Source organism: Ailuropoda melanoleuca, chromosome 4 (genome assembly GCF_002007445.2).
Source record: "Ailuropoda melanoleuca isolate Jingjing chromosome 4, ASM200744v2, whole genome shotgun sequence".
Taxonomy (NCBI): Eukaryota; Metazoa; Chordata; class Mammalia; order Carnivora; family Ursidae; genus Ailuropoda; species Ailuropoda melanoleuca.
This window is the reverse complement of record NC_048221.1, coordinates 43,228,134-43,240,932: the sequence shown is the minus strand read 5'-3', so window position 1 is coordinate 43,240,932 and position 12,799 is coordinate 43,228,134. Positions and strand designations below refer to the sequence as shown.

General features: G+C 37.8%; 1 protein-coding gene across 6 annotated transcripts in view; it reads right to left on the bottom strand.

The window, feature by feature from the left end:
* CNTN4 (contactin 4) overlaps positions 1–12,799 on the bottom strand; it is a 901,169-nt gene that overhangs the window by 447,772 nt on the left and 440,598 nt on the right. For all 6 annotated transcript variants that reach the window (XM_034658663.1, XM_034658662.1, XM_034658661.1 and 3 more), the window contains one exon: positions 174–315. In XM_034658663.1, the coding sequence (XP_034514554.1) occupies positions 174–228 (55 nt within the window). In that variant the 5' untranslated portion in view covers positions 229–315. The remainder of the gene's footprint in view (positions 1–173; positions 316–12,799) is intronic.

Genomic DNA, 12,799 nt, shown 5'->3' with positions numbered 1-12,799 from the left:
GAGCCACTAAAAGACCATCAGGAAAGTATATTCAACAATGTCAGCAAATGCTAGTCATAGTAACGTGCACTCTTACGATTTTATCATTGCCATCTAAAGTGAAGGCCCACTTTTGAATTAGTGTGAAATACAGTGGCATTTTTAAATCAAAAAGTTTTTAAATGACACTCTACCTGCAAGGCACAACATGAATGATTGCAGTACCAGCAGTTCCCATGGCAACCTCATCTTCAGTTTCCGAGGTCAAAGGAGTTTCAAGTCCAATAACAAGTGAATAGAATCGCTGCTTCTTTTAAGTTTTGTTCAACCTTTAATCTGTGGGAAAGAAGAGATATTACAATGAGATTTGCAGATACTTCTCCTTGTGGTCTCTGCAAATTTGTTTTTACCTGAATACAAATAAAACTCACTTGTGGAAAAGTACCATTAAAGAAGAGAAAAGTATGTTAAATTATGAATATGAAGCAAATAAGCTGCCTTTCGTTTCCTTCCAAATAATACTTGGGCAGGGAATGGAGCTGGTATGTCCCTGTGGCTACTGACTGAAAGCAAGAACAGCTGTGATTAGATGTAAACCAACCCAAAGGCAGGGGGATGGACTAACCCCTTAGTCTCCAGTCCCCGCTCTTATTTATTTTCCAATTAATAACACACTAAAAACGTCAACATGGAAAAGCTACCACTAAGCAAGATAGGGTTAACATTGCTGGGCCATAAGGAAAAAATCCCAAGGTTTAGAATGGAGTTACATGTGGGAAAATTATAACTACTCTATCAATTTAAATTGTTTTCCTTACTCTATGTTTCATCTCTAGAATTCAATAAAATGTGTAGCTCCAGTGCCTGCTGAGAGAAATCCTCCTATCTACTAGTAACTGACTACTAAGTTGTTTTGGACAAATACAGGACATGATTAAAAACAGAAATTCTTTCATTATCCAGAAATCTTAAAACAGGAGAACTTTGTGGTAAGGAAAGGCTCTGTATTCCAAAGGCTACAAAGCAAATAAGTGAATGAGTGAAGCAGGTGGATAAACAGGTCACTCTGGAGAACACAGTCAATGTCCTGTCTGAAGGGGGTGGGTGTTCCTTAGCTCAAGCTGATGGCTAACATATGGGGCACCGACCCAGGGTTGCAAGACCACCTATAACTTTTCAAAGAAAATTTGTAAATATTTTGTATTTTGAAAATCTCCCAAGTTTTAAATATTGGAAATCAATTCAAAACATTTTCTTAAACAATGTGTGAACCAAACAATGTCAAATTGTCATCAGGTGCCAAAGGTCTGCAACATGACCTTAGTAAAACGGAATTCTGACTGCATTTGCTCTCACCTACCCATGCCTTCTCCTTTCATACTGTCTGCAAGCCATGTATTTATGCATACACGGGACACCTTTCGCTTTCGAGACACTAGGTGAGGCCTGGACCTGCCAAAATGCAGACAACCAGGTCTAGCCTCAAGGATCTCCTACTCCAGTGGGGGCAGTTACCCACATTTTATAAAACTGCAGTACAATATGCTATTGTGAAGGAAGAGATTTTCTGGCCTGGGAGACATCATAAAGGAGATGAGCTCCCATTGGGGTTTAAAAGATAAGCAGGATGCGACCTATTTATCACTTAGTCAAAGGAGAAAGCTAGGAAACTAGGAGACTCAAATTCTCTTTACAATTCTTGTTATAACTAGTTGCATGGTTCTATGCCTCTAATCCTCCCTCCTTCTTTTTTTTTTAAAAGATTTTTTATTTATTTGACAGAGATAGAGACAGCCAGCGAGAGAGGGAACACAAGCAGGGGGAGTGGGAGAGGAAGAAGCAGGCTCATAGCAGAAGAGCCTGATGTGGGGCTCGATCCCAGAACGCCGGGATCACGCCCTGAGCCGAAGGCAGACGCTTAACCGCTGTGCCACTCAGGCGCCCCCCTCCCTCCTTCTTAAGATTATTTCAACGATACCTTCTTGTCAAGTAAATGAAACCTTGTTGAAAACTACACAGTGCCATACAAATGCTATATCGTTATTACCGTACCTCCAATATTTTTATCCTGATATTAACCTGGGGCTTCTCATCTCACTCCCACTTATAAGGAAAACACTGTGATGGAACACTGGCTCACATGAAAACATGGAACAACATAAGCTCATTAATCAAGGGCTCTTAGCATTAATTTATACTGCATGGTCACTGAGAAGCCTTTATGTTTACCAGGAAGCTAATAGAAAGTGAAGAACCATCATTAGAGAACTTGTCTTTCTTTTGTGCCCTTAAATAGCTCAGTTTCTGATAAAGCTAGACTAATATGTTGTAAAGACAAAAGGGACTCTTAACTTCTGATCTGCTGATGTGGCTGAAAGCAGCAGCATCTCTAATTGGATATGTTCGGATACTCTTCTGACATGCATGGTGATTAGGCCATTTTAGATAAACAGGATGTGCTGATCAATGAAAACTATTAATGTCTTAAGCAAATGATCAGGGTATTAATAATTAATTTTATGAGGGAAATGTCATCTCAGACCTGGGGATTGATCTACAATGTTAAGCAGTTTCTTGAAGCAATTAAAATTAGCTTAGGAAATATATCCAATTTCATGATAAAGATTTAATTCATGATATGATGCTATTTACAGTGTATGTTGAGAGCTGTAGATTTTTAAGGATAAAGGAATTCAAGAACCCTATTGGCATTTATTTACATTCAGGTAAGGTAAGGTTCACCTTTACTAATCAGAAATAATGGGGTCATTGACAGTAATTTGTCTAGTGGGCAGTTGTAGTCAGAGAACAGGTTTTCTGTATGGAGCTGAAGATTCATGAATCTCATGTGGGACTGTGGTGCAGGATACGAATTTTTCTACTAAAGCCAGAAAGAAAGCTGCAGGATGAGCCAAGAGTTATGGTGGTAATAGATCTCTCCTGCAGCTCAGAGCTCTCCCTGGTTTATCCTAAGGTGGCTATAGCAAAAGATAGTGTACTCAGCACTAACTTTGAGACCTTGCCCAAGAATTAGATTCGTAAATCCTAGAGAGGAGGCCACACAATGAAAAAGGACTTGGTTGCTTTCTCTGGCTGAGCCAGAAGAAGATTAACTGAGAACTCTCAGGATATTTTTACACAATGCTAAACAGAGCAAAACTCCTCTAGCCTCCAACCCTTTGAATAATTTTTATATTATAATATTAACAGTAATACCAAAGATCTCCCTATCAAGTACTTAAGAAAAAGGAGGATTCATGGGATGCCTGGGGCCTGGGATCCAGTCCTGCATTGGGCTCCTTGCTCAATGGGGAGCCTCCCTCTCCCTCTGCCTGCTTCTCCCCTGCTGTGCTCTCTCTCTTCCTCTGACAAATAAATAAGTAAAATCTTAAAAAAGAAAGAAAGAAAGAAAGAAAGAAAGAAAGAAAGAAAGAAAAGAAAGAAAGAAAGAAAAAGAAAGAAAGAAAGAAAAAGAAAGAAAAAGGAAAAGCAGGATTCAGTTCTTCCTTAAGAGTCCTGGTTTCCAAGAACCTACATGCAGGATCTGATCATATCATTATTTGATTTAGCACTCTGCTAAATTAAGATGCTGGTGGTATCCAAGTAGCTCTAATTCAGCTTAACAAATAAGTAGATTTGCTTATTGTGCAATAGGAACAGTACAAGGTGCTGGTTGTACAGAGGTAATAGGGTTAAGGGCCCTGTCCTCAAGGAGCCACTGTTGGCTTGACAAGCAAGGGGACTAAAGCAGTCATTATAATTCAGTTGAAGGCACGTAAAAAAAATCTATTAAGCACAAGGTGTTAAGGATGCAAAAGAATATCATCTAACTGAATTAGGGGTGGGGTGGTGGGGGCAGGGGCTTCAAGAAAGCTCTCCAAGGGCCCTAAACAGTTGATCTGAGTTTAAAGGATAAGTAAGAGGGAGGAAGGAAATTATAAGCCAAGGGGATAAGGACAACGCAGACATGAAGCTGAGAACTTGGTGTGTTCGTTACGGCAACACAAGATAATGAAAGCAGCAAAGTCTGAAGAGTCAGACTTGTGCTCTAACCCTGGACCTCCCATTCCCTAGCTACATGGCTCATTTGTAAAATAATGGCAATGATAGCTGTCTTCCAGGCTTAGTGTAAGAATTAGTGAGAATTTATGGAAGGTACTGAGGACAGGTCCTTGATTCTTAGTTGCCATCCTTGTTAAAAATAGCACAGGACAGCCTAAGTCAGGGGCCTGATATCCAAACTGCCTTGAATGCATATTAAAGAATTTGGACTTGAATCTGAAGGCTAAGATGACGAGGGAAATGACTTTAAACAGGGAAAAGACCTAAAAAAAAAAAAAAAGTTGATTTACGTGTATGGGGATCTACTTTAAATGCAATACCCAGAAGTATAGGATATCTGTTTTCCTTCTTTGCTTTTTTCCTCTGGTCAACAAATTAACTATATTTCTAATAACGAAGTATACTTCCAATATATAGCAAAATTTTCAAGTCCTCATGGCAGCAAGGCAAAGTGGAAAAACACTGGATTTGGAATCAAGCACAGTGAGTTCTTTCTTCCTGGTTTTGCCAAAGTCATTGGACTTGGGAAAACCATTTAATCTTTGTAAACGTATTTATCTATAGATTGGGAATCATGGCATGAGCCCTATCTTCCTCACAAGTATGCTGTAAAGGTCAATTGACATACGTTTTGAAAGTGAACATTAGTCATTATTACTGTTTAGATGGAGATTAAAATCCTCTTCCCAAATGGAATTTAAACCTTATGAAGGTAGGTGATGATTGCTTTATTCACTGATATTTAAGAGGCACATGGGCAGTGCATGGCACAAAGGCAGTCAATAGGTGGGATGTAAATGAAAGAACAAATGTAACTAACATCTTTTTTGGACATACCATGTGCTTTGACATTCCTTCCTTATTTAGCTTTCATAAGGACCCTGAATGTCAGGCATCACTATCCTCTATAAAATTATAGCCTTGGCAATTAGACTGTGAGAGGCTGTGGAAGTTGTCCAAGGTCAAATGTCTAGAAATCAATAGAGCCAGTACTCAAATCTATGTCTTCATATTTGAAGTCCTATGCTCTTCTCTACCACAGTGTCAGAAATGTAAATAAACTTATGTGTCTTTTAAAGCATGACATAAAGTTCTGATGGTGATTCTTTTCTAACTCCTCTTTTCACGTCATCCTTCTGCAGAAATGAAGCCAGTTGCCAGCAAGAAAGCATGCAGAGGGGCGCATGGATGGCTCAGTCGTTACGTGGCTGCCTTCGGCTCAGGTCATGATCTCAGTGTTCTGGGATCTAGCCCTGCATTAGGCTCCCTGCTCAGCAGGAAGCCTGCTTCTCCCTCTCTCACTCCCCCTCTTGTATTCCCTCTCTTGCTGCCTCTCTGTCAAATAAATAAGTAAAATATTAAAAAAAAAAAAAAAGGAAGAAAGCATGCAGGATCTGCATCATATTTACAATACAAAGTTTCTGAGCTGAGATCTAGTCAGAAAGCTACCTATGTGTTAATTCGCAAATCTTGTGACGGTACAAATGTGAATAAATCCCTTTCCTTCCAAGTGTAAGAGCAACATGAACATTTGTTTTTTTACTAATTATTATTTAGAGTGCAGCCATTCTTAAGGCAGAAATTTTAAAAAGGATCATCCACATTTCCCAGTTGTATAGTTGAGCATTTTTTAACTCTATAATTAGCTAATGAGGTGTGCAGTCAATCACAATGGTGGGGAAGCAGTGAACAAAACTGAAAGCAAGAGAGAAATTTGGGTTCCTTAGAAAGCAATCTGCCAATCATTTCAAGGGAAAATGGCATACAGTCAAATCTTAAATTTCAATCAGTCAGATATTTACTGAGTGCCCATTATTCAAATGGTAATATGCAGAATGAAAAAAGTCAAGATTAAGGTCTCTGGCTACAAGGGCACAACAACTCAGCATGTAGAAAGATTACAGACTATACAAGCTAGTTTATATATCAAATGAAGAGTATGTATGATGTATACTTCCGAAGGTTATGGTAACTGGCCAACAGGTTTTTCTTGAAGAGTGAAAATTCTTATCATATCAGTCAATCAAATTAGCTTACTAGATTTTCTCCCTGTACCAGCTTTTTACTCTATGTACTAGAAGAGACACATTTCTATTTCTATTTCCCTGACATCTTCCCTGCTTCTGTGGAGACTGGAACAAGTCTTCTCTTCTCTAGGAATGGTGAGAAAATGTGTGTTGCTTGGTTTCTTTCACTGGATTGTTTGTCCCAAGATTCTCAAAGAAGAGAGAGAACAGTGTAAAGAAGAAAAGAGGGGTGCCTGGGTGGCTCAGCTGGTTAAACATTTTGCCTTCATGATGCCAGCCAGGGTCCTGGGATCAAGCCCCTCATCAAACTCTGTATCTTATGGGGCTCCCTGCTCAGCAGGGAGCTTGCTTTTCCCTCTCCCACTCCCCCTGCTTGTGCTCTGTCAAATAAATAAATAAAATCTTAAAAAAAAAAAAGAAGAAAAGTTATAAAAAGCCTGGATAATACATTTGGAAAATGCCACCTATTCATGAAGAGGTAGACATGTATAAGATGGAATCCCTTATTTGGACTGTACTTGCCTAGCCAATAGCTGATTTGGATTCTATTCCCATCATAAGACCTCATTAGGGAAGACAGTGTAAGAATTACAGAGGTTGAATTAAAGTGGAAAATTTTCCCCATCTTTAAAGGCTGTTCTGGACAAAACAGTGTCTACCACTTGTGGCAATTCTAACCAGAAATACAATAATTATATTAGGCAGATACCCATAGGAATAAAAACCAAGCAAGCCAGTATCTCATCACTTCAGTCACTGAAGGATATTTTTTATATATTCTAAGAGCCAAGAAACTTCTATACACAAATTTGCAAAAAAAAAAAATATTAAAGTTTCTTAGAATATATATTCACTATCACTTTCATAGTATACTTTCTCCTTATAAAACCTTAATCTGCTTTGATGATGGACCTTTACATTTCACTACCGGGGAGACAATTTTCAAAAAACTGAAGTAATCCCAATAATTACACTGCGGTATTTCAAAAGATCCCTGGATTGAGATTCAGCATAACTGGGTTACTGGCTCAGTGTTGTTATTTAATTGCTGGCCAAGTTTCTCCACCAGTAAAAGAGGAGGGTGAACTAGATTGCTTCTAAGGAAACATGAAGGCCTGACTTGCATCATCATATCAGAGAACTATCTGGAAGATAATTAGTCAAATGAATGGTAGTCACCATGGCTTTGTCATCATCAAAGCTATTTGAAGCATCTCACTATTTCTCAGATTACACCATGTTCCCATCCAGCAAAGTTGTATGAGATGTGTTGCTTTTAAATGCTATGTATGCTGCTCAAAAATATTAGGATACTTAGGAATAAACCTAACCCAATAGGTAAAAGACCTGCACTCTAAAAACTATAAAATACCAATGAAAGAAAGTGAAGACATCACAGAGAAATGGAAAGATATTCCATGCTCATGGATTTAAAGAACAAATACTATTAAAACGTCTATACGATTTAAAGCAGTCTACATGTTTAACTCAATCCTTATCAAAATACCAACAGCATTTTTCACAGAGCTAGAACAAACAATTCTAAAATTTGTATGGAACCACAAAAGACCCAAATAGTCAAAGCAATCTTGAAAAAGAAAACAAAGCTGGAGGCATCACAATTCTGGACTTCAAGTTATATTACAAAGCTGTGATAATCAATACAGTATGGAACTGGCACAAAAATAGACACAATGATAAAGATAACAGAATAGAAAACCCAGAAATAAACCCACAAGTATACGATTAATTAATCTTCAACAAAGCAGGAAAGAATATCCAATGGGATAAGGACAGTCTCTTCAACAAATGGAGTTGGGAAAACTGTACATGCAAAAGAATGAAACTGGACCACTTTCTTATGCCATACACAAAAACAAAATCAAAATGGATTAAAGACCTAAATGTGAAACCTGAAGCCATACAATTTTAGAAAAGAGCACAATCAGTAACCTCTTTGACATCGACCATAGCAAATTTTTTTCTAGATATGTCTCCTGAGGCAAGGGAAACAAAAGCAAAAATAAACTAAAGTAAAAATAAACTATTGGGACTATATCAAAATAAAAAGATGCTGCACAGTGAAGAAGCAAACAATCAACAAAACTAAAAGGCAACCTACAGAATGGGAGAAGGTATTTCCAAAAGACTTATCTGATAAAGGGTTAGTATGTGAAATATACAAATCAACTTATACAAATAAACACACCCCCCAAAAAAACCCAAACACCCAAAAAACAATGGGCAGAAGACCTGAACAGACATTTCTCCAAAGAAGACAACCAGATGGTCAACAGACACAAGAGAAGATGTTGAACATCACTTACCATCAGGGAAGTGCACATTAAAACTACAATAAGTTATCACCTCACACCTGTCAGAACGGCTAAAATCAACAACACAAGAAACAAATATTGGCAAGAATGTGGAGAGAAAGGAACAACTGTGTATCATTGTTGGGAATGTAAACCGGTATAGCAACCGTAGAAAACAGTATGGAGGTTCCTCAAAAGTTAAAACTAGAACACTATAATCCAGCAAAGAATATGAAAATACTAATTCAAAGAGATACATGCAGCCCTATGTTTACAACAGCATTTTTTTTTACAAGCCAAGATATGGAAGCAGCACAAGTGTCCAACAATAGTTTATTTCTGGGCTTATTTCTGGGTTTTCTATTCTGTTCTATCAATCTATGTGTCTATTTTTGTGCCAGGATGATACTATATTGACTACTAAAGCTTTGTAATATAACATAAAGTCCAGAACAGATAAACAGATAAAGAAGATATGGGGGTGCCTGGGTGGCTCAGTTGTCAGGCGTCTGCCTTTGGCTCAGGTCATGATCCCAGGGTCCTGGAATTGAGCCCCCCATCGAGCCCTGCATCAGGATCCCTACTCGATGGAAAGCCTGCTTCTCCCTCTCTCATTCACCCTGCTTGTGTTCCCTCTCTCACTGTCTTTCTCTCTGTCAAATGAATAAAATTAAAAAGAAGAAGAAGAAGAAGATGTGGTATATATATATACTATGGAATATTATTTAGCCATAAAGATGAAATCTTGCCATTTGCAACAATGTGGATAGAGCAAGACAGTGTAATGCTAACCAAAACAAGTCAGTCAGAGAAAGACTAATACCATATGATTTCACCCATATGTGGAATTTAAGAAATAAAACCAATGGGCAAAGGGAAAAAAAGAGAGAGAGACAATCAAGAAACAGACTCTTAATTATAAAGAACAAACTGATGGTTACAGGAGGAGAGAGAGAGATGGGGGTTTGGGTTAAATAGATGATGGGATTAAGGAGGGCACTTGTGATGAGCACCAGGAGATATATGGAAGTGCTGAATAACAATATTGTAAACCTGAAACTAACAAAACACTGTAAAAAAATTAAGTTACCATTACATGAAAAACAAACAAAAATTAAATTGTATGTATGATGTTATTACTGAAAATCTAATCCTGAGCCACAAATGTATATTCACTGTTCATAGCCTCCACTAAATAATCACTTATTGTGCTACTGTTCAGCTTTATTTAATCTTTACTTTTATTAAAGTGATACATAAGCATAGCTTAAATATTTATTCCTACTCCCTGGAGGGAACTACTTCCCAGGAAAAACAAGTTATTTTTCTGGTATGTATCTTAATTTTGATTAAATATAAATGTTTAAACTAGTATTTCTTGATTTGAGGGTTTAATGTATTATTAGTTTATTTTATAGGGGATGATGATAACTCAGCTCTCTTATATAATCAGTCCCAATGACAGACACATGTGCACAGACATATGCATACATAGCTGGTTCCACTGTTGTCTGAATTTAGTTATATCACTTAATTTGGTTAATAATTTTTCAACTAAGTCCCAGAGTATACTCCTTTTATTTCCTTTTTATATTAGTTGGTATTTTTTTTAAGTTAATAATTTCCTCTTTATTTGCTTAGGTTTCAGGGTACCTATCACAAATTCATCCTTAGCATTCTACCATATCTAACACTTCCAATATGTTTAAACACATCTTATAGTCCATCAATTTTAATTTACAACATGCAGATACTGAACACTTTTACAGTTTGGTTAAAAAACAAATGGAAATGGTGAATATCTTCTATCATGAAAGCCATGTATTCAAAACTGTAATTATATATGTTATGTACATTATGTACATTATGTAATTATCCATACATATATAGTTTATATGTTTGTGAGTTTCCAGTACAACATGTGTAGTTAATAAGCAACTTAAAAGTGTATGCGATTAGGGGCGCCTGAATGGCTTAGTCTATTAAGCACTGGACTCTTGATTTCAGCTAAGATCATGATCTCAGGGTCATAAGATCAAGCCCCACCTTGGGCTCCATGCTGAGTGTGGATCCTGTTTAAGATTTTCTCTCTCTCAGGGCGCCTGGGAGGCTCAGTCGGTTGGGCAGCTGCCTTCAGCTCAGATCATGATCCCAGTGTCCTGGGATCGAGTCCCATGTTGGGCTCCTTGCTCAGTGGGGAACCTGCTTCTCCCTCTGCATCTTCCTTCTACTCTTGCTCTCTGTCTCCCAAATAAATAAAATCTTAAAAAAAAAAAAATTCTCTCTCTCTCCCTCTCCCTCTGTCCCTCCCGCCAACCCTTGTGGGCCTATATGCTCACACATATATTCTCTCTCTCTCTCAAAAAAAAAAAGCATAGTGATTAAACTATTAATGTTGGAAGCAATATAATGGTAGAATATAATACAAAATACTGAGGAAATGATAAACAATATATATCACTTATAGAGTACTTACTATATAGTAGTCTTTTATAAATATTAACTCATATAATCTTTAAAAAACACCCTTTAAGGGGCACCTGGTTGGCTCAGTCAGTTGATATGGCCAAATCTTGATTTCAGCTCAGGTCACAATCCCAGGGTTCTGAGATCGAGCCCCACATTGGGCTCTGCACTGGGCATGGAGCCTGCTGAAGATTCTCTCTCACCCTCTTCCTCTGCACCCCTCCCCCACCTGTGTGCATGGCATGCGCATTTGTGCTCTCACAAATGAATGAATGAATGAATGAATGAATAAATAAAATCTTTTTTTCAAAAACGGAACCCTTTAAGGTGGACAATATTATTTTCATTTTAAGGGTTAAATAAATTGTCTTTTGTTAGAGCTGGTAAGTAATAAGGACAGGGCATGAACTCTAAATACCACCCCTCCCCAAGTTTATTGAAGTATATTTTGTATACACTCATGTACATTATTTTCAGTGTAAAGTTTGATGAGATTTCAAAAACATATGCAGTCACACAACCACCACTACCATCAAGGTGTACAACGTTAACATCACACTTGAAATGAACACAGAAAGTTTCACTTCAGAGCATAGGTATTTAAGCACCATGTTGAAATTCTCCCAAATAGTTACAATGCAGGCTTATTAGAAGAACAGACAATTGTAGCATGTAAAAAACATACAGTGGTGTTTTCCTCTTATTTAGACTGCTTCTCAGATACTTCATCCTTCCTTTAGAATGTCATTCCCATATTAGTATACTCTCATTACAATAAAAACAAGAACAAAAGTTGATCATAGCTGAAGACAGGAAAATACATGGCACCTCCACTCCTCCTTCCCATTCCTATGGAAAGCAAAGCTAATTGAGTATGGCACTCTTTCTTGCTTAGCCCAAGGGCAGTCCCAGAATCTTTTCAACATACCATTTCAAGTAGACACAACAAAATCAATGTAGCTTGCAAGTTAAAGATTTCTTTGCCTTCCCTACGGTGGTTGAAAACACTGGCTTTAGAATTATGAAAGCCAGGTTCAAATCCCAGTTCTACCATTTAGCTGTTGACCTTAGGCAAGTCTTTTAACCTCCATTAGCCTCATTTTCTCTTTGGTAAAGTGACTGGGATGATACAGGGTTGATGAAAGGAATATATGAGAAAATATTCATAAGCGGATTCTGCTAGAAAAAGGTGAGCATGGCTTTTGAGTAGGTAAACTTGTTGGGAAAAGAAGATTTGCAAGCAGTGAAACATCTGGCTTCAGGAGACAATGGATGCAGGAGAGCACACTGTACCGATGGGGAAAACCCATGATTACACTGGATTCCTTCGGGAGCATTAGAGGAGAGTGTATGAAAGCAGTTTGGGGGAAATCAATCTTTCCAGAGACTCCAGTCTCAGTCTTGCTTTCTGGGTATTGGGAAGTCAACTTTGCAAACTTTTTAAAGGCTCCTACCATCCCAGCAGGATGGGTTTCTTAGCAACCATCTCACGTTTGTTTTCCTTCTGCCCACTGGTGTGCTGCAGAGTGCCAGTTCTGCTGAACTCCCAAATAAATCACTGTTAATGAAGCATGCTGCACATACAGACAGCAACAGGCATTTTTTAATCACCTAAACTAAAGAAGAGCTAAAGGTAAGCACAAAACACTCTAATACCTAATACATTAGGTGTCAGATTTAAAGTGGCAAGAACCGTATGACTTTCAGAGCTTTTACTTGGATGCACTTAGTGGGAAAGTAAAGCTTACTAGTATATTCATCATTATGCACAGCTTGCCTATTGCTTGGACAGCCAAATCAGATATCCGGCAGCTTAAAAGTGAGTCTGTATCTACTTAATCAGAAGCAGAAATAAGATTGCAAACATAAATGTACAAATAATGATAGGCTATAAAAATAAAGGGACTAAAATATTTTATTCTCCTTTATTCACAAATTATTAATTATACT